Source organism: Electrophorus electricus, chromosome 26 (genome assembly GCF_041902795.1).
Source record: "Electrophorus electricus isolate QZ-2024a chromosome 26, ASM4190279v1, whole genome shotgun sequence".
NCBI lineage: Eukaryota > Metazoa > Chordata > Actinopteri > Gymnotiformes > Gymnotidae > Electrophorus > Electrophorus electricus.
This window is the reverse complement of record NC_137522.1, coordinates 147,501-171,103: the sequence shown is the minus strand read 5'-3', so window position 1 is coordinate 171,103 and position 23,603 is coordinate 147,501. Positions and strand designations below refer to the sequence as shown.

The 23,603-nt window shown below is 42.0% G+C and overlaps 3 protein-coding genes across 9 annotated transcripts in view; all 3 read right to left on the bottom strand.

The window, feature by feature from the left end:
• Window positions 1–294: 294 nt before the first annotated feature.
• LOC145653912 (ATP-binding cassette sub-family C member 10-like) lies at window positions 295–10,021 on the bottom strand. The gene is made up of 21 exons (XM_081708562.1): window positions 9,440–10,021; window positions 7,820–9,194; window positions 7,335–7,562; window positions 7,004–7,160; window positions 6,093–6,244; window positions 5,785–5,864; window positions 5,318–5,489; window positions 4,900–4,998; window positions 4,582–4,771; window positions 4,312–4,389; window positions 4,024–4,200; window positions 3,785–3,914; window positions 3,459–3,651; window positions 2,941–3,284; window positions 2,630–2,799; window positions 2,294–2,454; window positions 1,964–2,217; window positions 1,629–1,774; window positions 1,423–1,520; window positions 1,207–1,319; window positions 295–1,034 (listed from the first exon to the last, which is right to left on the bottom strand). The coding sequence occupies exons 1-21, from the start codon at window positions 9,625–9,627 to the stop codon at window positions 890–892; spliced, it is 4,650 nt and encodes a 1,549-aa protein (XP_081564688.1). The 5' UTR covers window positions 9,628–10,021; the 3' UTR covers window positions 295–889.
• Window positions 10,022–10,146: 125 nt separating this feature from the next.
• LOC145643282 (transcription factor Sp2-like) lies at window positions 10,147–18,957 on the bottom strand. 2 transcript variants are annotated; one of them, XM_081708569.1, is made up of 8 exons: window positions 18,718–18,957; window positions 17,226–17,302; window positions 16,106–16,879; window positions 14,784–15,002; window positions 14,187–14,478; window positions 13,096–13,276; window positions 12,404–12,597; window positions 10,147–11,923 (listed from the first exon to the last, which is right to left on the bottom strand). In XM_081708569.1, exons 1-8 carry the CDS (start codon window positions 18,764–18,766, stop codon window positions 11,823–11,825), a joined length of 1,887 nt encoding a protein of 628 aa, XP_081564695.1. In that variant the 5' UTR covers window positions 18,767–18,957; the 3' UTR covers window positions 10,147–11,822. The 2 variants fall into 2 exon arrangements, with proteins under 2 accessions (XP_081564695.1, XP_081564696.1); XM_081708570.1 differs by lacking the exon at window positions 18,718–18,957 and adding an exon at window positions 17,571–18,711.
• An 886-nt stretch (window positions 18,958–19,843) lies between these two features.
• LOC145653913 (suppressor of cytokine signaling 7-like) overlaps window positions 19,844–23,603 on the bottom strand; it is an 8,466-nt gene continuing 4,706 nt past the window's right edge. Inside the window, exons 4-10 of one of the 6 annotated variants that reach the window (XM_081708563.1) lie at window positions 23,546–23,603; window positions 21,861–22,006; window positions 21,257–21,425; window positions 20,941–21,069; window positions 20,651–20,786; window positions 20,446–20,562; window positions 19,844–20,313 (exon numbers count right to left, since the gene is read on the bottom strand). The exon at window positions 23,546–23,603 is cut by the window's right edge and continues 74 nt beyond it. In XM_081708563.1, coding sequence (XP_081564689.1) covers window positions 20,283–20,313; window positions 20,446–20,562; window positions 20,651–20,786; window positions 20,941–21,069; window positions 21,257–21,425; window positions 21,861–22,006; window positions 23,546–23,603 — 786 coding nt within the window. In that variant the 3' untranslated portion in view covers window positions 19,844–20,282. Of the gene's footprint in view, window positions 20,563–20,650; window positions 20,787–20,940; window positions 21,070–21,256; window positions 21,426–21,860; window positions 22,007–23,545 lie in introns of all 6 variants that reach the window. The other 5 variants (XM_081708564.1, XM_081708565.1, XM_081708566.1 and 2 more) reach the window with 5 other exon arrangements.

The following is a 23,603-nucleotide window of genomic DNA, read 5'->3' as shown; positions in this document are numbered from 1 at the left end:
ATTAGGAAAAAATGCTTTAAGGCTACTGATGCAAATGGCACCTGTGATGTAGTCACTGCGTAAATTCCCTTGTTTGTAAACATACCAGTCAGTCATAGTTACTGGCATCATTGATAAAGACAAAATGGTATTATTTAAAAATCACAAATAATGATTCCTAAAATATACCTACATATTTGGGAAAATACAGGCCTGGAGCCATGATCAATAAAAAGTACAAAGCAATAAAACGTGTAACACTGTTACTCTCGTCTGGGAGGCCACACAAACAATTAAAACCAGGGTTGCCAACAATTTGAACTTAAATGCTTTTATTTTAAAAAAGAAAAAATATATAAAATACAAAATGAATAAAAATAAATTTTGTAAATTACATACTGTATGTTTGACTGTAAAATGTTTCTCATTGTGTGTTACTTGGTTACTTTTTACCATAAGTGACCAAATTCTAGACCTAAATTTCATTTCAGGATCAGTGTTGGACAAATAATTTGACATTTGCAATGACAGGCTATAAAACAACAAGCCCATTTCTAACAAACCTTTGACATTTTACTTTGAAGTATGAAAGTGTAACAGGTAAAAACCAGCTTTTCCCTCAGTTCGTATGAATGTAAAAATATCAGTGGGCTGCTATCGCCATTCAAATGACACAGACAAAGCAAAATATGACCTTGTCAATGTCATACGCAAATATCTGGCCATATTCACAAAGGATCTGTAGGAGTCTATTAAGTCAGTTTCTCTTTGTTCCCCACAATGAGAATAGTCTATACAACTGCTGGACAGAACTAAAATCGGTACTCCTACTTAAGTTATTTTGTGAATATAGGCCATGGTTTATAGGGTCAGTATACAGATTCACCATCACAGTTTAAAACAGATAAAATCAGATCAGTCCTTCTCCTCTTCCACCCAGAAGTTTATGGAATGCTGAACCCTTCCTTTCGCACAGAGCAGATGGGCTGTCAAACTCCACTAGCTTCCCAGCATGCATCACCAGAACCCTGTCAGAGTCCATAATGGTGTTCAGTCTGCGGGAAGAAAAAGGACACATTCCATGCCACAAACCTGAGAACTGCAAAGTTGGTGTGGTCTTTTGTAAAAACAAACAAACAAACAAAAACGAAAAACCTGCAAAAGAGCAAACATCTTTACATGCTGCTTGTTCAAATATTATAAAGTGCTGAGGAATATGGGACTGACCTATGAGCAATAGTGAGGACAGTCTTGTCACTGAATCGTTCTCGTATAGTCTTCTGCAAAAGCATGTCAGTCCTGTGATCTACACTAGCTGTGGCTTCATCTATACAGAGAACCTACAACAGGAACAGCAAAAACAAGAGACACTCAGTGTGTGATGTTTTGTCCTTTCAGTTCATTTTATGAACACTACAAAAGGACTGAGTGTGCACCACTCACATTGGCTTCAGTGAGTAAAGCACGAGAAAGACACAGTAGCTGTCTCTGACCAACAGAAAGTGATGTCCCTCTTTCTCCTACTGCTGCGTCCAGCCCTCCTGCCAAACACCATAGAAACAATAATTACAATAACAATCAAAGCTTGTCGTGTTATTCATACACATAATCAAGTAGATATTTTTATGACTCACTCCCTCGGCACTCACCAATTCTCTGCACTACGTCTCCCAGGTGGCACTGTTCCAGAGCATCTAGCAGTTGGTAGTCAGGGTGACGGCAACTGGGGTCAAGGTTCTCTCTTACTGAACTGGAGAACAAAAATGGGTCCTGGGGGATGATGGCCAGCTTGGATCTGCAGTGGACACCCCATAACATTAAACATTCTTGTGAAGTTCATCTCTGAAGCACTTGTATATCAGCTTGAATGAAACTGCAGTGTTAGTTGAGATTCCCATGCTGAATAAATTCCAAAAACTGTTGAGTTTTCAATAGTGTTCCAAATGTGTTGGAAACATCTCACAAAAGCCTATACGATCCTCACCTCAGCTGAGATAGCCCGATCTGACTGATGTCCTCCCCATCCAGGAGTATCCGGCCCTGGTTCAGTTCCACCATACGGAACAGGGCCAGGAACAGAGTGGATTTCCCTGAACCTGTGCGTCCCACCACGCCCACCTTCTCACCCGGATTCACCACCAGGCTCACCCCATCCAGGGCATTGGGCAAGCCAGGCCGATATGTTAGAACGGCTCCATCAAACTCCACACGGCCATGCTCTGGCCAAGAAGCTGGAACCTGGGAATTTGGTAAAATTAGGCAAGCAGTTCCATTTAACACTGCGACTCTCCCATGCGTTCCATGTGCCGCTCACCGCCACGCCACCATACTGAGGCTCCTGTGGGATGCTTGTGGAGTACTCCTCGGTACGCTCAACGCTCACCAGCTGCATCTCCGTCTGGGCAAAGCTGAAGATCAGGCCCGACAGCAGGTTAGTGACGGACAGGGCGTACGACAGAGCCAAACCGACCAGACCTGCCCAGAGCAAAGAACGGAGGCTTAGGGTGTGGCAGACTTCTCACCATCTGCTTGGTATGCTGCAATTTCCTGTTTTGGGTTTTAAGGTTGTGATGCAGACTTCTGAATGGAATTAAAGGTTCAGCTGAGGTATTGCTATGAAAAATAAGAGAAAAGACAGCAGAGGGCCCACCTGGATCGATGGATCTGATCTGGTGCTCAATCAGAGAGATTACACTGATGACAGTCACTACTGAGACACCAATCATCTGCAGACGGATGTCCAGCCACTGCATGGCAGCGTTGCTGATGAACAGGCAGCGCTGGTTCTGATCCAAACGCCTCTCATTCTCCTCCTCAAACCTGTACACACACATGCACTGATATACAGACCCCTAAAGATTCACTACTTTCAATCTGCTATTACCAAGCTCCTTACAAAAGGTGTTTAGAAGGAAAGAGGAGGAACAGCAGTGAGAGGCATGACTGCGGTAGGCACCACACCTGGCAGCGTGCCCACTGGCACGCACAGTTGACAGACCACTCAGCGTCTCGGAGAAGTGCGAGTAGACCGGAGAAAGTGTAAGGCTGCACAGCCGCTTCAGCTCCCGGGAAGAATGGCGATAAAAACGCTGCGTTTGGTAGTACAGCATCCCTAGTGGAAGAAGAGGCAGCAGTACCCAGGGCAGCCCATAGCTCATCAACACCAGCATTCCCAGCAGACTGAACACATTGGCGAGAAGAATGTTGAGGACGAACGGCAGGGAGTCGTCTATACTGTAGACATCCGAAGAGAAGCGATTCAAGACTCGCCCCAGGGGTGTAGTGTCAAAAAATGCCATTGGTGCCTAGAATTAAGGATTGGAATAGGTAAATTAAAATGCATCTTGTCAAACGTTTGGCATCTTAACCGGTGAACTAAGTATAAATATCTTCTACTTTTGCCAATAAAATAAGTGACATTTTTAAAGGATTTGAAAAATGTAAAAAATGTAAAATAAAAAAAAATACAAATAAAGTACCTTAAGCACACTATTGAGCAGTTTTTTATGAAGGACAGTGGCAGCATGGATGGCTCCATAAGCAAAGAGAAAAGCACGAGCTGCTGTGAAGACAGTATTGGCCCCAGCCAGAGAACCATACACAGTCATGTAGAACTTTAGCTCTGAGCTCATATTGCCAACTGCATTCAAGCCACTGACTGAGAGAGGAAACCTGAAAAGCATTGAACAGTTGCGGGGGGGGGGGGGGGGGGGATAAAACCTCAGGGACTCGTACAACCATGGTTTGTCTGTCTTGGTTTGTCTGTCTGCAGTAACATGGAAGAAAGTGTGTAACCCAAACTTACATGGGTCTGTCGGCAGAGAAGAGCAGTAGGGTAGAGATAGGACCTGCTGTCACAGACAGCCACTCAGACTTGTTGGCTTTCAGGTTCGAGATCCAATGAGACAGCCACCAATCTGACACATTCTTAGTACCTGGGATAAAGGTTATATTGATGAGGCTTTGCTGTAGTCTGTGCTGAGTAGTAACAATAACATGGTTAATGCCACTAAAGGATGAAACACATGTTTTGGTCATTCATACCTTGCATGAGGAACAGGGAACAAAGCACAGACACAGCCATGCATTCGCCTACGGCCCTCCAGTAGGACCCATACACTGTCCAGGAAAGCCCACCCATTTGTTTCTGCTCTTCTCCCATGGTGGCTTGCCCACACTCTGAAAGCAGCTCAGCGTTCAGTTCTTCTTGGGCAGTGCCATCTAATTTAGAATGCATTTGTTTCAAAATCAGAAAGAAAGAACTATCTGCACTTAACTGTGACTGGGCTAACACGTTCATATGAATAATGGGTAACAGAACAGAATAAGTACCCGTCTCTTTCATTTTGTTGTCTTTCTTACTGTCTCTGGGTACAGCTTCCACCAAAGATAAGACTTCCGCTGGTGGGCCTTTCCAAAGCAAACCAAACAAACATGAAATCTGTCAGTAAAACAATCTTGTCTTTTACATGTTTACAGAACATATTTTATAATGACAACCTTGCATTACATAGCTTCTACACAATTTAGCACAACATTTTAAAGCGACATGGACCTTAAACCACATGGTGACTATATAGCGCATCTGATGCTAGTAAATACCTGTTCTCACAATGGTTCCTTTGTCCATCAACACCACCATCTCTGCTTTCTCCACAAACTCTATTCGATGAGTGCAGAGGATTCTGGTTTTGTTCTTAAGAATTCCCAGAATGCAATTCTCCATGAGATGGCGAGCCACATCAGCATCCACCGCTGCTAACGGATCATCCAGCAGATAGATGTCCTTGTCCTGCCACAGGGACAATGTTTATAGATTGATGCATGCATTTAGAAAAGTTCATTTTAAGTGTTGCTAAAAGTTTGGGTCTCGATTCCCAAAACAGGTTTGTTTTCTGGGTCCATTGAGAGCTCTTTTACCATATAGACAGCTCGGGCTAAGGCGAGGCGACTTTTCTGCCCTCCGCTGAGCGTTACTCCATTCTCCCCCACCTCTGTTTGGTCCCCACTGGGCAAAATCTGTGCAACATTTGACATTAAACAAGTTAAAGCACCATGATCATTTTTACGATTGTGTACATCCAATCATCCAGTGTCCATCACTATAAGACAACAGAAAAGCCTATAAAGCTAATATCACTTACATCACAATAATAAAGGACAACAAAATACGCGCATTCTGCATATTCTGGGAGGAAAACATCAACAAGCCAAGCCTCACTGTTAGAAGGTTTTTCTTGGAAATTGTAGCACATTTTATCATTGTCCTTTTTCTCCAAAAGGATCTGCTCCATGTGTAATCAATCTTCTCCATTACAGAGTTGCTTGTACAACTTACATTAAGGTCATCAGCGAGGGCACAAGCTTCAAGTACAGCTTGATAGCGCCTGCCATCAAAGTCCAGTCCGAACAGGATGTTGTCACGCACTGTTGCATGCTGGATCCATGGTTCCTGGACAGCTAAGCCAAAGCCCTGCTCTCTGCCCTGAACACACACTACACCTCCATATCTAAAGTATGCATACAAATAAAAGGACGGAATTCTTTAGTGGTGCCCATCCACAATTTATAAAAATCCTCCGATCCGTTTTAATATGTATAAAATATATTGTTTTATTAAGCAATACTTCAATTAGCAAGGTGAAGCTGGCAAAATATTCTCATGCAGGACAACACTCTAGATAAAAGCTTGTTTGGGTCTGTATCTGGACCACCATGTCATGGAAGTGCCTTGATCCATAGTATATATTATGTCTCATGTTGGTTTAATCATTTTTTGCTTTGAAGACCATTATCAAATTGTACCTGTTTAGCTCTCCAGTGATAGCAGCTAACAGAGAGCTTTTCCCACAGCCTACCTTCCCCACCACAACAACCAGGGAATCCTAAAAAGAGCAAAGGAAATGCTGTAGTATCTAGGAAATAACTATACAGGGTTAGGGTTAGTTACATCATTGAATAAAACAAATACAACAGGGAACCTTACAAGCATTTTGTGTGCCTAAGAAATTATACATAACATTACTTCACTTTGATAGCTATGTCAGTGATTTAATTTTCCGTGGTACCTGATGTATAATATATGTATAATGTATAATGAACAAACTACATACCTTTTTGATACTTAAATTGAGATCATGGAGGTACATACTTCCTAATGAAGATATGTCCTCCACCTTAGAGTCAGACTGTAATTCATCAGAACTCTTCCACGAGAAACCACCCTGGATCATCTGGATAGCAGTGAGAGGGTCTTCAGGAAATTCTGCAGTTTAAAAATATTAAAAACCAAACACATACACTGCAGTAAAGTACACAATGTTTCACGAGAAAAGGGATGTTTGGGACAGAGGTCTTTTGTCATCTGTGCAAGTAAATTGCTTTTGAATTTCGAAGAGGATGAACCAGTTTATATTAGAAAAAGGTAGATGTTGAAATCATAACATTCATTCCATGGGGTTCTAAAGTTCCGACAATGTATATATACACACACACACACACACACACACACACACACAAACACACAACAAAGAAAAGAACCTGTTTATTTTTTATTCTCAAGCGCATCTCAGCTGGGCCTCCCCTACTCTTCATTCTGATTCAGGTTCAACTGAGGGGCTTGTAACTAAATTTGTTCTCCCCAGAACCATGATCCTAAAATGTGACTTGTGTATACCATTGATGAAGTACATTTGTACAATAGACATGTGTTTATGAGACTTAAGGGATATGTCCTTTGCATTTGGTTTACGGAAAAACAGAAAAAAAAGAAAAAAAGTTTACTTTCATAACAGTTCGATGGACTGTATATGTTGTATATGAAATCACTTTTAATTTCCCATCTGGAGGGTGTATTTGTCTCACTATTATTTACCACAGTCATACTCAGCTTGCTCATAAGCTGTCTAGATCCAGTTTTTGCTATAGCTGCTTTTTGACAATGTCAACTGGAAAAAGTACTATATGAATAAAATGAAACTGAATTTTAATATGCAGTGGATAAAAATGAAAATATGCTGGGTACCTTGGCTGTAGTACGCAGTAAAGTCCTGATTATGCAGCATGAGAAAATTCTGAATGCGATCCAGAGATACTTTAGCTTCCAATGTGCCATTAAGAACCCAAGGGAAGGCATTGAGGGGCAGAATGAGCATGCCTACTAGAGCTAGCGTAGTGAACACCTGGAAGACAAACATTACAGACACTTCAAGGTCAAAGTCGTCTACAATATACTATGCAAGAACCATCAGTTGAAAGCAAGAACCTCATTTGAGATGCTGTATCTTCAGACAAAAAACTGAAAATGCGGCTTATGGCTGGGAGGTTTAAGGTAAACTGGCCTTCCTCTTACTCACCTTAGCTGCAGTGAGAGTGTTTCCAAGCAGCACATAGGTAATGAAGGTGATGATTGAGATGACCACAGGCAGAGCTGCCCAGGTATACACACACACTGCGTCCAGGTACTTCAGCATCTTCAGGTGACTCAGTTCTTTATTGCGGCTTTGGTTTATCTTCTGTGCAAAGTGTTGCTCCCAGTTATAGAACTTTAGAACTCGTATTCCAAAAAGGACTTCGGTCATTAGCTTTAGGAAAAAAAGAGGCATACAAATAAACACAATTGTTAATTGTCAGAAGCTGCCTCCATTCCTTGAAACAATCACACTTAAATATCTATTTGGTTGGAGCACTCCTAAAAAACAACAAAACACAAAAATCCAAATCATGTCATTTTAAAAGTGCACTTATAAGCTGTAAGGAAACCTCATTCTCAATCAGACTGAACAGAGATGCTTACATCATACAATGCTAGTAACCATGGAATTTTAAAAAGCCCTCCTACCTTCACTCTGCTGTCCTTGTGGGACAGCATCTGTTTATTGTTCTCTAGGATGCAGTTGGCCAGGACTTTATTGAGTGGCACAAGAAGAAGAGCCACAGCCAACCCCCCAAGGAAGGCCACGCCCACCTGCAGGTAGAGCAGGTAAAGGGCAAGGGCGAACTGGAAGGGCAGACTCCACACTTCATGGAAGCTGCTGAAGAAGTTCACCAGGCGATCCGTGTCTGTGCTCATGAAGTTGACCACCTCCCCAACACTAAAACGTGCCAGGGCTGAGCCACTGACACGCAGAGCCTTGCCATAGATTGTGGACACCACAGCAGCCCGAGCTTCGAGCGCCACTTTTGACACCTCGTACGTGAAAATGTTGCGCAAGAATGCTGCCATGAATGTGCTTGAGAACAGCCCCATGGTGCACCAAACACCCGTGCTCAGTGGTGCACCCTCAGTCTCCATGAAGCCCACTAATGCACTGAGCAGAAGTGGTGCTACAAATGCCATCAGGCTAGCCAACAGCTTCAGTACCCCGAGGAGACAGTAGCGCAGGCCAAAAGCTTTGTGTAAAACCCACCAAAGCTTCACCTGGTGCTGTTGTCTTTCTTCGCAGGGCTCCTCAGGTTTGACTTCGCTGCATAAACTCTCCTGCTCATTCCCTCCAGCACACCTCTGCAGCCCCACAGGTGTTCTTGGCGCTCTGCCACCCAGACACTGTGCCCAACATTGACGGAAGCGCCGAGTGACCGCTCCGGTCTGAAGCCTGCATGGAAGCTGGAAAACGTCACTGGGTCTCTCCAGCTCGCCACGGGGACCCAGCTTCAGCTGACGGTTCAGCCAGAGGTAGAGAAGCCTGGACAGACAGCTGCAGCCATCCTCTGCTACTATTTCCCCTCCCTGAGGGTCTGGCACTATAAGAAGAGCCCCATCATCTATGTTTAAATGTAGAGACTCTGTTCGTGATGTGTAGCAAGGAAAGGTGAAAGCTAGCAGGTACACAAGGACTAGGGCTACCTTGCTCACAGCCAGGGCCAAACGCACAATCTTCAAAGGGTGTGAGGCATTGAGATAACTGCCATCTTGGATGTAAGCAGTGAAGGTAAAAGCAAGGTTAGGGACAGGAAGAACAGCTAGAACCACAAATAATAAGGGACCGCGTGTCCTTCTATAGACAGATCGTTGTAGAGCCAAAACCGCCCCAAAGTGGACCAGCCAAGCAACCATACCACATCCATCAGCTAGGATGTCCAAGTAGAAGTCCTGCTGTTGTAGCCCAAACACCAGCACCAGCACCATATCCCCGCTAAAAAAAATAACCAGCAGCAATGCTGATACAGCCCTGAAGATCCAGCCAACAGGCAGGGAAGGCTGAGTGTAAATGAGTCTGCAAACAACAAATACAAAACGTCAGCACACAGTGTGGACATTTTAGAGAAAAGGGATATAGAACTGAGTTTTAACACGAGGGCAAGAAGACTAACATGAATAAGATAATTTAGATTACATTAGTAATGTTCAACAGAAATCTTGTCCGAGTTGACTCGTATTTGAGGCTGCAACAATTCACACACGTATAGCAACGTTTATATAGTGAATACACTGTGTAATGTTTCTGTGGTTGTTACTTACCTTGGCACGCTCAAATAACAGGCACTTAGGACCGCAATGACAGCGTGTGCAAGGGATCCCAAGATCATTTGGTTAAAGCATTGGCTAACTGTCCCATTCTGCCAAACGGGAAAGGGATAGTCCTCATCAGCGTGACACAGTTCTGATACGAGGTCAGACAGCTTGAAACCAGCTGGATGTCTTCCCATGATCTGGACATCTGGAGTACAACACAAAATCTTCAGCCACTGTCTGTGTCACGATTAGCTTCTTTGAATTTGTGTAGTCTGTCACACCAGTGGTGTGGTAGTGATATAATCTAGCTATGTAAATGTCATCAAATGAATATTTTCAAGTGAAATGATATTTCATCTTAATCTATGCGTTCAAAATTAGTAGCCAGTTAATTTAGCTAGGAAGGTTAGCTAGCTAACGCTAGTTTTCAATAAAAGCCCGATAGTTAGCTAGCTAGGTTAGGTTAGATGGCTACCATTTCTCTAGCCAGATAATTTGAATAACTGCGGTTTTTTTAAAGAAAAATTTACATGCACAGAAGGGATACCTAGCTAGCTAGAATAAACGCAATCCAAAATAAAATGGTCGCGCATCTCCTTCCTTCATATTAAAAGTCCTTCGCCAAGAAAAAAAAAAGTACACTCCTGTGCTTTTACGAATTTGCTTTTTATAATTTCTACCGTAAAATTTGCAGATATACACACACACAAACAGTGAGTTGAATGCTTTATTTTGTCAATCTGGGAGAGATGGGTTGACTGTAGAAAAAGTAGCAAGCTCTGTTGTTTAAGCACCTCAGTACAAGTTATACAAACACACAATTATCTATCATCAGCTTTTAGACAGGGATTTGTAGGTGTGGGATTTATCTAGGAAAGATAAAAAAAGGGCTATTTTTTCTTTTCAGTTCTGACAAATTTAACCAATCATGGTGTATGAATGACATACTAACCACTCAAAACCCTGAATTTGGTCAGTGCACATAAAATTGGCATTTAATATAAGTTAGACAAAAGATAAAGCAGTTCTATGAATGCAGTTCCATGTAATCAGACAGAAATGTCTTTAAATAAGGGGTGCAGCTGTCTAAGGCAACATTAAGTTCATAAAAAGGTTCATCTAATAGGTTTGTGTATTACAGGAATGAAACTATACAAAGATTTTTCCTCATTTACACTATACACAGTTCTCATCCTTCAAGTCTGGAAAGATTAGCCAATACACTTGCTTGTGTAACAAATAACCTACATTTTGTGATCTCTAGGATACATTTAAATATTTAAACAGAACATACAAACATATTTATGCTGGCATTTCCCCCTTATAGCACTTTTGTGGACCAGACAGATTTTATTAGCTTATTTAGAATAAATTCTAAAATGCTTGGCTGTCTCAAAATGAGCAACTGTTTGTAACGAACACAAATTCCACCCCTCTTTTTTACTGGCATCCTTTTGATGTTTGTAATTGGAGTCCATATTTCTCTTGGAGATAAAAAAAAAAAAAGAAAAAGTAATCTCCCAGGTTGCCACTTGAATATAAGCTTCTTCAACTGACTCATAAATTACCATCTAAATGCTTTCATGACAAAATTATTGATATTTCTTCGATACAACCATTATTTGTGTATGGACATGCAGGTTTAAATGTCCATAGTTCCTAAACTTGCAGTCATCAATTGATTTCAAATCTGCCTAGTCTGTTTTACTATAAATGACATGATTGTCCAGTCTCAGCAAAAAATTTTCATTTGAAACATCTGATAAATGTTATAAATGTTAACCTAGTAAAGTCAGACAGTTTAAATTTTTTTGACTTAAGATTCTTAAATGAATCTTGTTTGGGGTATAGAGCAAGTCCAAGCATTTTTATATTCAAACTAGCCAGAGTATTTTTGTATGTATGTTTGTATGCAAGAGAACACAATAAAAGCCATCCATGAGCTGCTACACACCAGTCAAAAGGCTCAAAAAACAAAACAAAAAGATCTTAAAATTAATTATATGCACAAATTCAGAGCTTTTTTTGCTGGAGTATTTGTTGGTGCTGCAATAAATGTCTGAGATACCTCCTCCACTCACTTTTGTCTCACACACACACACACACACACACACACACACACACACACACACCTGTTATGTCCATGTTATGTACTGGTGCATGTAGAGTGCCAGCTCTCCTCTGACAAATGTGATGAGTTGAAAAGGAGACAACAGGAGTTTAGGCATGCTTGACCAAAGGGCCTCCACAAGGCCTGGTTTAGAACACACAGTGTGTGTAACCTGGGGGAGAGGGCTGTCCCATTAAAAAGAAAAGCGCCCCCTTACTGCTCTTCTCCGCAGGAAAGTTTTTTCCTCAAGAGTTCTAAAAACCTTTTTAAAGCAAATGTTCACAAGTTCTTGGTGTTGATGTGTGTTTTGTAATGCTTTGTGAGATGGTCACTCCGCATGAAACGTTTCTGACACTTTGAACACTCAAAGCGCTTGTCTCCTGCAAAAATACAGAGTTGTGGAATAGTTAATGCTTGAAGGTCAAAACTCGCCCACACTTCCATTTTGCTGTAAAGTATGCAAATCACACAGAACTATACCAGTTGTGTGATCTTAACTATATAGTACACTACCTTTGATAACCAACCTGTATATTTACACTGATGGCATTTAACGTATGCGCTTATCCAAACTGACTTTTTAAATTCCCGTGGTTGTCTTCTCAGAACAGTATCCTTAGCTGGCACAAATAAGTTAGAGCCTAAAAATAACTTTACTGAAATGCTGCCAGAAACAAGAGTCAGAACTGAAATCAGCGCACATAGTACATCTATGTTGGAAAACAAAACCCTGCAATAACACCATCTGCACCATGCTGAAGGTGAATTAATGCTTCAGAGGGTTCCCAATATGAAGGCAGTGGCACTGTTACAGGGTGTTGGATCCCAGTGAGCGGTATCTGGGTGCATGTGCAGTATACCTGTATGCGTCCTGGCATGTCGCTGCAGTTCATCACTGCGCGTGAAACGCTTCCCGCAGAAAACCCAGCTGCAGGCAAAGGGCCTTTCGCCCGTGTGCAGACGCACATGTGCTCGCAGCAGAGACGTCTTCCGGAAGGTCTTCTCGCAGCCTGCTATGTGGCAGATGTGCTTCCGCTTCCCCACCTCGCCTGGCCTGCAGACATCAAGGCAAAGTGTCATTTATCTGGTGTACAGTGTTGGTGAGGAGTATTATGATCGAAAAATGAACAATATTCTGAGAAAACACATGTACAGAATTAGGCTGCATTAACACTGGGTGCCAACAAGCTGAAATAGACACGACACTTCCACAAGCCAAATTTAAACCAGACCCAAGACACCACACAGGAGAGAGGCGGCACAAAACTAGTTAATTTGAAGGGCCCCTAGGCACCAGTAGAACCTAAAGTGTAGCAAAGAAGCAAAAACCACTTAAACACTGGCACTGATGTGATGTAAGCTTATACTGATGATGGCTAATGATAAGAAAGCTATGGCTGCAGAGGAAAAGAATGCTAACACGTTTCAATCAACATTTAATTTGTTGATCCAAACTTGGGAGTACATGTGAATATTTGAAGAGTGACACTGTTCTGCCTTAAACATGGGCGTGGCCCTCCCCGGCACTCTAAGACACTGGGCTTCCACTTGCCTTTTCTCAGCATCCTTGCAGTTGGGGCAGGTGCAGGCCATGCGCCGCTTCTTCTCACCCGGTTGGCTCTGAAGCTCAAGCGCCAGCGTCTGCTCCACCTTCAGTGGTTGTGTCTGCGTCTGCACGCTGCCCAGCTGAAGAGCTCCACCCGGAACCGTCTGCACCGTCAGGTGCTGCTGGCCTGCATGCCAAGCAGATGTGGAGATGTGTCATAAGTCGTTGTACGAGGTTCAATGTACACTGATAAGGGGCTGGATTCAAAGGGTTTTAGATACTTGCATGAGCATATTCACTTGTGGTCACCAAGTTTTTGTTGGGTTTTTTTTTGGACATATGAAACAACGTGTCCAAATTTAAAACTCTACCCTTAAGACTCCCCTCAATCTCCTCTGGCTGTCCCTCATATGGCTTACAAAGTTTTACAGGAGCCGATTAGACATTTATGTGGGTTATAGTTCAAAGGGTCTGATCTGTAAGATACTGTTCATAATAAGACCTCTGTAGAATCAAGTCTTTTTTATTTTTATATATATATATATATATAATCAAAACACATAAAATACAGAAAACAATTTACTTCCAAAAACCACGTTACACCCCTAGCAGTCAAATATTGTGCTTACAGCATGACAGAACTAATTTTACATGGTTTGCCACATAAAAACAATCTTCAACCATGTGGTTGCACTCTAATACTCTAATGATTAGTTAGTTATTTAATACACATGGCATCTGACAAGACTATAAGAGCCTAAAAATGATAAGTACATTTTAAATCATCCAAGTTCAAAAGCACTGTCCCTGAGACTAGACACAAGTACCAACTCCACCCTGGTCTAGGGACAAACCTGTTCTTAAGACTTATTGACAGTGTCAGCAGATACAGCATGCCAGGTCAAGTAAAATTTCCTTCTGAAAAACAATGGTGCAAATACTATCAGCATAAGTAAGAGAGTCAGACCTGGACAGTCAGAATCACCTAGCCTAAGAGAATGCTATCTGAAAAAAAAATACTCAAACATTAGCATGAATGTTTTAATATTTGTCTGTGATCTACAGTGTTCTCGAGTAGTTCAAGCTCTGGCACTCACCCCCAGCATTGGTGATGGTGACTGGTACTCCTTGAACTTGAACGCCATTGATATTGATGGTCTGGACAGCCTGAGCTGCTGAAGTAAGCTGAGCTGCGTTCAGCGTTATTAACCCCCCACCAGCAGGGGCTATCTTCGCAAGGGTCCGCTCTTTCCGGGCACCTGGTTGGGCTTTCTTGCTGACCACGGCTGGCGGGGTAGGGGTGGTGGCAGCAGGCGTGTGTGGAGCAGCAACTATCGTCTCCTGCAGTTGCACAGCCTGCCACTCACCCGATGCTGTCTTAATCAGCACCTGGGAACATTAGGAGACATCAGACAAAAAAAAACCAAAACAAAACATATAATAGCAAAATCTAAAACATGTGCCTAGCTGAAACATACAGAGCACACAGATAAGGTACTGTACCAAGAGACGGGCATTAAAAACAAATCTTCATGCCAATTGTGAGTGCATATTAACCTTTAAAAATCTAGTCTCAATTGCAGGGAAATTTTTTTTTATATTTTTGCTAGAACAGTGAAAATATCTGCTCCCAGCCATTAGGTCTGTGAACTAAGCTTAACTAAACTGACAAAGCAGAAACACTTCTGTTCTACCTGTGTGGGTTCAGTGGGGGTCATTTGCACACTCGGGGTGGCTGGTTGTCTCTGGGGCACTGGGGGAAGTGTTGCAGATGCAGCCTGTACCACTTTGAGTGCCTGGGGGGGTATCTGCACCACCTGCTGATCGGATTTCTGCTGAACCAATTGCACCTGCTGTACCACAGCAGGCTGGCTCCCCCCTGGACTTTGCACAATCAGGAGGTTGTTCCCTGCCTAAGAAGAAAGAAAATTATTTAGTAATTAAACATGAACTTTCACAGAACTAAAATAGCTGGAGGTGTGCTGGACATTTTTGATAAATCATGATGCAATTGTATTACTTGCGTGTCTTTTCCTTGTATAAGCTATAGACAAAACCTGCATACTGGCCTTTAGTAGCTACTGCCATCTATAGGCTTTACAAAGTTTCTTCAGTTACATTAACTATAGCAATGGTTATGAATACATACATTTAATAAAATGTCAAATTAACACATCAATACAAGAGTTTAAAGTATCAATGCAATATAATGAAAAATGGAATCATGAAACAACGATATAGAATCAGTGCAGCTCTTTAAAACTGCAATAGTCAAAGTTTAAAAGAACATTATGTTTTTTACATTACGCTTATTTTACCTCTAATGAGCCAATGTATACATCAGATTATGTTAAAACAATAATACCCCCCCCCCATAAAAAACACCACCACCACAAACAACCCCTTACTGCTGAAAATTCAGTGCTGTTTAGGTCACGTCCTAGGACCAAAGTCAGACTGGACAAAGAGGTAAATGATCCAGGAGTGAATGCAGCCAAGAGCTTTTCAGCAGTATTCAACTGAAGTGCAGCTTTTGACACCACTCACCAAAGCAATTCAGCTCAGGGCTCAACTGGGCTTGCATAAACTTTAAATGAAATTGAACATTTTATTGGTCAGTGACTGCCTCAAAAGGCTAGCCCAGTGTGCTTTGCAAGTAATACGGGGGAAGACAAAGTAAAAAGAGAATATTAGTTTGAAAATAAATCATAGAATGAATAATGTAACCTGAAACAGATGTACTTTATATGTTTTGTGTACCAACACAAAAAGTGACATTTTGCCACTATTTATTATAGAGCCACTACAGTTTAAGAAAATATTTTTAAAACACATTTGTAATTGTGCAAATGTTGCACATCATTTTTTCCCTGCCACACCTTTTCCATAAGAACGACACTTTGCACTCATGTAAAGTTTATAAAGTTTGCCTTATATTCTTGAGCTATAAAACCTGAACACAAAAGTGAATGAGCACTGCAACATATGAAGGTTAATCACGGAGTTATGAACCTACCTGAATGATATTGTCAGCTGTGGTTTCTATTAGCACCGTCTCCACCTGTTCTGCAATAGGTGGTGGTGAGGCTGGAGGTGGAGCAGGGGTGGGTGGAGCTACAGCAACCTGTCTCTTCCGCCCCCTCTTTCCCTTCACTGGGCGAGATGTGGCAGCCGCTGATTCTGTAACGATCTGAGCTCCACCCACTTCACCCGTAGCAACATTGAGTGGCAGCGTGAGTCCACTAGGCAGCCGCACAACGTTAGCGTTAAGGGTCACGTTAACATTATTCTGCCGTCGCTTTTGTGTTGACGGCTTAATGGGCACTGTCTTCTGCGTGGCAGGTACTGTTGCCATGGATGTAGGAGTGGGTGTGGCAGCCTGTACTGTGACAGGTGATGTGATAATAGCTTGGTTGGTTCCAGGGATGATCTGGATCTGTCCACCCTGGGGCACCATTTGAATTGTCTGGGCTCCCTGGATCTGGGGCACCACCTGGTACTGGATGTTTGCAGTTGTTGTGCCTGCTGGACGTGCCGGGGTCTGGATAGTGAGGAGGATGGGGCTAGTTCCTGAAGAACCTAACCCTGCAGGTAGCTGGATTACATTTCCCTTAGCAGAGAGGAAGCCGAGATTTTTGGGTGGGGCTGGAGCAATGGGAGCAGGCTTGATTGGGTGCAAGCGGCGAGTTGTAGGCTGGGCTGGTGGAACACTGACTGGTGCCTGGGCAGCAGGTGGGCCGATCTTACTGCAAGTGGCAGCCAAGAGAGCCAAAGGTGAAGGCTGAGAATCCTACAAAACAGATCAAAGCAGAGTTGCTGTGAAAAAGCCTGAAATAAGAGGGAGCTTTATTAAACTTACACCTTGCCAGTTTTAAGAGATGCAGGACATGGACACCCAATCTACTTAAATAAATACATTTTAAAAAATAAAGCAAAAACCAGTATCTTAAAACTTTAACACAATTCAGAATTGTACAACACACACAAAGATTGCTTACAAAGGAAATAATGTCAAATAATGACCAGATTAAAAGGTGTAAATGTGTTCTGAAAACGAATTCTCAGAAACACAAAACCTGTCTAAAGCAGATGTTGGCAAGGACAGAAATACCATGGCATTAGTTCTGAGATCTTACTTGAGAGGTGGAGGTAGTAGGCTGGAGGTATTCACTGGGACTAACAGCAACAGTGGTGGCCATGCTGTCCTTTTGATCTTTGGAAAGAAACAGAAACTAATGGTGATTTCTAGAAGTACGTGTTGTACAATCGCTCTTCAACAGGTGATCGACTATCATACAGTAAGAACGCTTCAGCTTTGCTAAACGTCAGCGTATCGCAAACAAAAAACAAAATACACATCAGTGAATTCATGATCGTCAAAAAGATACCAACTACTGCGTAAATTAATGAAATACGTTTGCTTTCTGCATCTTGCATGCACTGTCATAGATATGTGAACGTATCTTAAAAAGAGGCGTTACCTGTAACTATCTAGATGAGCGTGAACTGGGAGAGCAGTGATTCACGCAGACGTCGCTGAAAGGACTTTAACCGATCTTGTGAACTTAGTATCATCATGCAAAATCCAAAATGGAGCATATTCCCACACCCTGCGTAAAATGCACGAGTAGTGCGAGACTGTAGCTATATTATCAGCACAACTGGTGTTGCGAGCTAATGCTGGCTACTCAATGACTGCAGGTGAGCGCTGACGGCTGTTTGACTACATAACCACTAATTCACTAAGATCTAACGATTAGTTGGAAGTTCAGATGCGAATCCTGCCAGCTTTCATGCAGTTCTGTACAATTTAATTTATCCTCTATTAAGAACTTGAGTTGCACCAAGTTACTAGTAGCAGCTGTTATCTAACTGTATTTAGCTACTTCGCGAGTGTCAAATTATCAGGCTAATTACGTACAGGCTTCCTAAAAGAAAATACAAAAAACAAAATGCTAGATACCTATCTAGATTTGCGCTTACATTCAGTTACCTAGCTAGAGCTTGTCATGGTAAGGAGGAAATAAAAGGACACCCGCAATTTCGAGTGCGGCCTGACAGCGCTCTCTCAAAATAAAACCAGGTGAGCTAACGAGGTTTAACAGCTTCTCGGCTCACCAAATGTCAAACGACGACGTCGTGTTAGCTCGCCAGTGGTCAAGCTGTTAGCTTAGCTGAACTGCTCTGCAGGCTGCAACCAACTGTATTTTAAATGTTTAATTAGCCTTTGTCGCCTTCTTATTACATCTCAAGCTAGCCAGCTACAGATTTCAACACGGAGAGCAAAGGGATCGTCGCATCAATATGCACTGAGATGAACTTAAGCAAAACTTCAAATTGCTTATGCCAAAGGAGTGAAATGGTAAAAGTGCAAAGCAAGCTGTGCTTTGATGGCTAACGCTAACATGCTAACCTGACGAGCCGCGGACTAGCTAGCAAGATAAAACTCTTTGATACGGAAAACCACCCTGATTCCGGAAGTGTGCGGTTTGCAGTTGCCGTGTTATATTTCATTTTGAAACATATATTTGCTATTCTGGGTATTTAACGCACTGTAGTCAATCCGACGATGAAATGTTTAACAAAGTAGATAGTAATATAAACACCAACGTTATAATTCCTACCCACCGCTCATGACGACATTCGCTGTCCGTGAAGCCTTCAAGAGCAAGCCCATGCAAGAGACCGCCTGCAGCCTTGGACCAATCCGGCTGCTCCTGAGAGCTGAATGATTGCGGCCCTGCCCAATCAAATAAAACCATGGTCATGAGTGAGCTATACTTTGACCAATAGAATAATCTTATTGTACGATGACAGTTGATGGGCGGATACATAGCCAATAGATTGTCGTAGTTCAAGAAAAGAAGGTGAGCACTTGGAGAGAGAAAGTGGGCCAGGCTGAGCCAGTAATACCCGAGTGTGTATTTCACTGACATCCAGCTCGTCCAGTTAGAAATGGCTGAAACGTATCAATCAAAAGTCATTGAGATCCATTTTGATTGACGTGCTTTACTTTACTGGTACTTCAGCACCTTACTACTTTTTAATAAATCAACTGAAAATATCTGGACTAAGGCCAAATCCGTTTTGGTGTTGATATTGAACAATGCCAAATTAAACAAGCCACGGAAAATTGTCCAGATCTGCGTACGTCCTGGGGTTTGATTAAACACAGTGGATTACACAAGGGAAAAAATACTGTGATATGGTCTGTCCTTTTAAATGAAACTCTTGTATGAATTCACCTATGTAACCAGCTTTAGGGACTTCCTTTCCAACTGTCTTGCACACATCATGTCATTCTAAATCTGTTTGTGGAGTTTACATTCTCAAGGGATTTAAGATGAGAATTGTAATTATCTTTAAATCAGTGTTTGTGGGGCCTTTAACAACCAGCTATTATAGCAGCCTACTGTAGTTTAGAAGTGCATTTCTTCAAATGACCATATTTGTCAAGAGTATAAAACATGGGTCCACACAAAAATGCTAAACATAGACCTTTACTGATATATAAAATTTGTATTTAATCCCAGTTTGTGCATTGTTTGAAGGATACAGATGCTTTTAAAACATGTGTCCAGTTCCAAACAGGAGTACCCAGTTGTTTGGAGTAGGCCAAGTTTGTGTATATCAACTGTGCATGACTAGTGTTAGGTGAACATCATGCATAACTCCCTATGATTACTCATTTAAAGGTAATGAGATGCCATTTTTGTTATAGCATGGTTCATGTATGAAATGCAAGTGAGAGATGTGGAATTCCAAACTGCTTTTAATTTTGACCCTTTTACTGAAAGGATGCTTCATATAGCCTGCTGTCAGACTGAGGAAGTACTGTTGAGGCAGTGGAAAATTAAGGGACAATGAACAAAGAAAAGTGATTCACAAATGTGTCCAGTTTAAAAACTCCAGTGTTTTTTTCTCCATGAGAAAGATACAGATGGAGGATCATGTCATAACTCCAGGTCACATTAAATGCTCTAGTTTTCAGTCCCGGGCCTGTCCAGTCCAGTGCCTAACAGGTCTGTGTCTGGCTTCTAGTGCCAGTTTCAGATGGACAGTACCGCAGCATTCTACTGTCCTCCTCTGTCTTCTTGGTTTAAAATTAGAAAGCGGCCATTTCCAATGATGTTCACTGTGGTCCACTGGAAGACTGATGAGGAGTAGGAGTTCTGTTCAACAGTGTCTATGCACTATGCCATCTGCTGTCCATACACAGAAATCCTGAAAAACATGGAGTTACAGTTACAATGGCGATTGCCAGTGAATAAACAGATTTTGCATTTGCATATCTGTTAAGAACATTTTCAGAAGTTTCAACCAGTTCTTATGGGGAAATATGGCTTTTCTGGCTACGTCTCGGGCTCTGGCTCCGGTTCCCCGCCTGCTGTCTGGCGCATGCCTTTAATCGACATGTACATCTCTTCCTCTGGGTCATAATAGTAGAACTTTCTCAGGTAGACAATTAGGGGTCTAGGGGGAGAAAACATTTCCAGTGACATTTAAGTACCACAAGTGAGACAGACCAGTGTGAAACCACAAGGGTGAGAGAGAGCAGTACTTTGGTAATGGAAGTTCCTGGATGTGATCTATGCGGACAAGCTGTCGGATACAGAAGCGGCAGAGGTGCTGCAGGGACTTGACGTTACAGAAGCGTGAGACTGGATACAGGAGCTGCACTGGGGTCGGTGGAAGCCCTGCGAGACAGAGGTCAGGAATTAGACGGGACTGATCTTTCACCTATGACCTCCCTTACAATCTCAATTGAAACAGTTCAATATACTATTTTATTCAAATTGTCTACACTGAAATCACCAAACTATAGTGAATAAGATACTTTAGAAGCATTACCAGGTACTCGTGACCGCAAGAAGTAAAGGAACTTTCCATTCTTAGAATGCATGATGGCACGTTCTATGAACTCCACCACAGAATGACAACGGTCCTCAAACTTCGGATGGCACCATAAGCTGAAGGTTCCTAAATATTGAATGGCAAATAAGTAAATGTATATGTGAATGTGTTTGCTTGTGTGTTGTAATCCAGCTATGGTTGTAAAAACTTGATTCTACCTCACGTGAGTTAGAGTCCATGCATGTATGTGTGTGTGTGTGTGTGTGTGTGTGTGTGTGTGTGTGTGTGTGTGTGTGTGTGTGTGTCTGTTTACCTCTGTAATGCTCCATGCGGGTGTGGTGTGTGACTCCCTGTGAGCGGAAGCTGAGGCTGAGTATGTATCGGGGGTCTGAACTGTCCCGAACCAGAAAAGAGCCGTCAGGTTTTCCTTTTAGTTTCAATTCTGCATCCTCCCAGTTCATTGGACCCCAGTACCATCCACACTATGGAAAAACAGAATGAAAGATGCACATGCGCACATACTAGAAGCTATTGCTACCAACTGCACACATATCAACCCACCATTGTTAAATTCACAGTAATGCTGTACATGGTGGAATTATTTTGTTGCTAAGTAGGAGATTATTTAACTTGACAGGATTTAGTTTAGCTGAGTAAGCACTCTTAACTGAGATTCTTGATGTGTGTATTAATATATTACAGTGCAGTTATACTTCCTTTTTTACATAGTTTCATTTACTCAGAAAATGTAAAGATACTTCTCCAAAACTCTTTTCTTTATAAGGTTAAATATACCTTTGTACAGCTTTGCAAACTTTGTAAATTTTGTGCAGTTTACTCCTGTTTCAAGTCTTGTGTCATGTTGTAATATGTTAGCATAGCTCTGGAACTGGTAACAAGACATGAAAATGTCTTACCCTTTGTAGTTCTCTCAGGCTAGCTGTGAAGCTGCTGGAATCAACTCCCCTCAGAGGACATAGATTTGAAGGTGGAGTCACTCGGGAAGGAGGTGGAATCTCCATTGGTGATGGGGAAGAATGAGGAAGTGCTCTGAAGAAAGCATCTGGAACACACACAGTTAATATTTACCAACATGCAAGAGTGTTTTGTATCTGAATTTCACTGATTGGTTGACTGTGGGGACTGTAACCTTGTAATCGGCATATAGAAGATCAGAGCATTTCCTGCCACATATTTTGCTGCAGAATTCATCAACCCAAGGTGAATGCATAGCTAGATTTCCTTTGATTTACTAGCATTTGATTTCTGGGTTTCCTCTGACGTCCCTGCCACACAACGCTAGCTACTGATCAGTTGCTAAAAGTCGACAGAAAGCAGGCCAGCCTCCCTGTATCAAGATTGCAGCTTGCAGCTCTCAGATGGCTTTTTTTTCTAGCCTGGGTTCACCTCTAGCCTTGCTTCCTCAAGGTTGTCTCCTTATTGCAAAATATTACACTGTAATTGAATACAATCATATCTGGTTGCAATGGCTCTGATTTCTATTCCATATATCTTTTATTATCTCCTATATTGTCTGTTGCTCAAATAAACCTTTGTAGCAAGCAGTCTTGCTATGCAGCTTTGCATTCTGCAGTCACAATTAAGCAAGACAATAATTCCAGTAAGTTTTCTCACAACATCTGATATTAAAGGATGACTTTGAATTTCATTCTGAAGGAATAAGAAAGAACTTAATCTTTGGTGGTGGGTGTTGTGTCTCCCAGAGCCCTCCACATAGTGCTGTTCACTGGCTAAGGAGCATATGCATCTTTCCTGGTTTCTTGTATGGTTTTGTCTGATTAAGGGACTCCTTATGCAACTTACTCTGAGATGTTGTGAAATCTGCACATTCATAGTTCTAGTTGCAGATGTCTGTCTGGTATTGATAGGCTATAGGCTTTCTCCTCACTACAGATGCACTCTTTTTGTCTTCTGAGTTAGTGGCTGGTTTAGCAGTTACCACTGTACATCAGCGTGTGGACTAAACAACAGATTAGGGTTTGATGCCAATTTTGTCAAGTGATTCACTATACATAGGTCTTAAAGGTCAACATTTCAAACATTACATGACCCAGTTGTAATAAAATCATTGGGATTCACATATGCAACCTGTTGTTTTGATATTATTGTATATATTAAATGAAAGCCTTTATAGTACTTTATTCAAAGATTCTACACAGATCTAATTTAAAATGAGCAACAAATAATCACCTACGTCAGTAGGACCATAATCACCTTTGCCTTACACTGCAAAAGTTTGAAAAATAAAACATAATCATGCAATCTTTCACATGAAGTCAATACAAGCAAAAAGGGAGGTTCCATGGCATTTGCCTACTTGTATTTCTATCATCTTCCACCATTTCACTGCGTGCCCACCATTTCACTGCGTGTTGTACAGTGTATGACTATGTATGTGACAAATAAACCAAACTTGAAATCATCTATTTGGTTTTTCAAGGGGTGAAAGTATCTCTGGGCATCCAAACGCAAGACATTCTGCCTGTGTGGGAGAGGCCAGAGGAGGCTGAAATCCACTCCCTGAACCAGAAACACCTTCAGGAACAGCAACAGACATGTCTCGCCACCGCCACGCCCTTACCATTGAGGCTGAGACTGTGCTGCATGGTGGCATGGAGGGGGGGAGGAGGAGGAAGAGG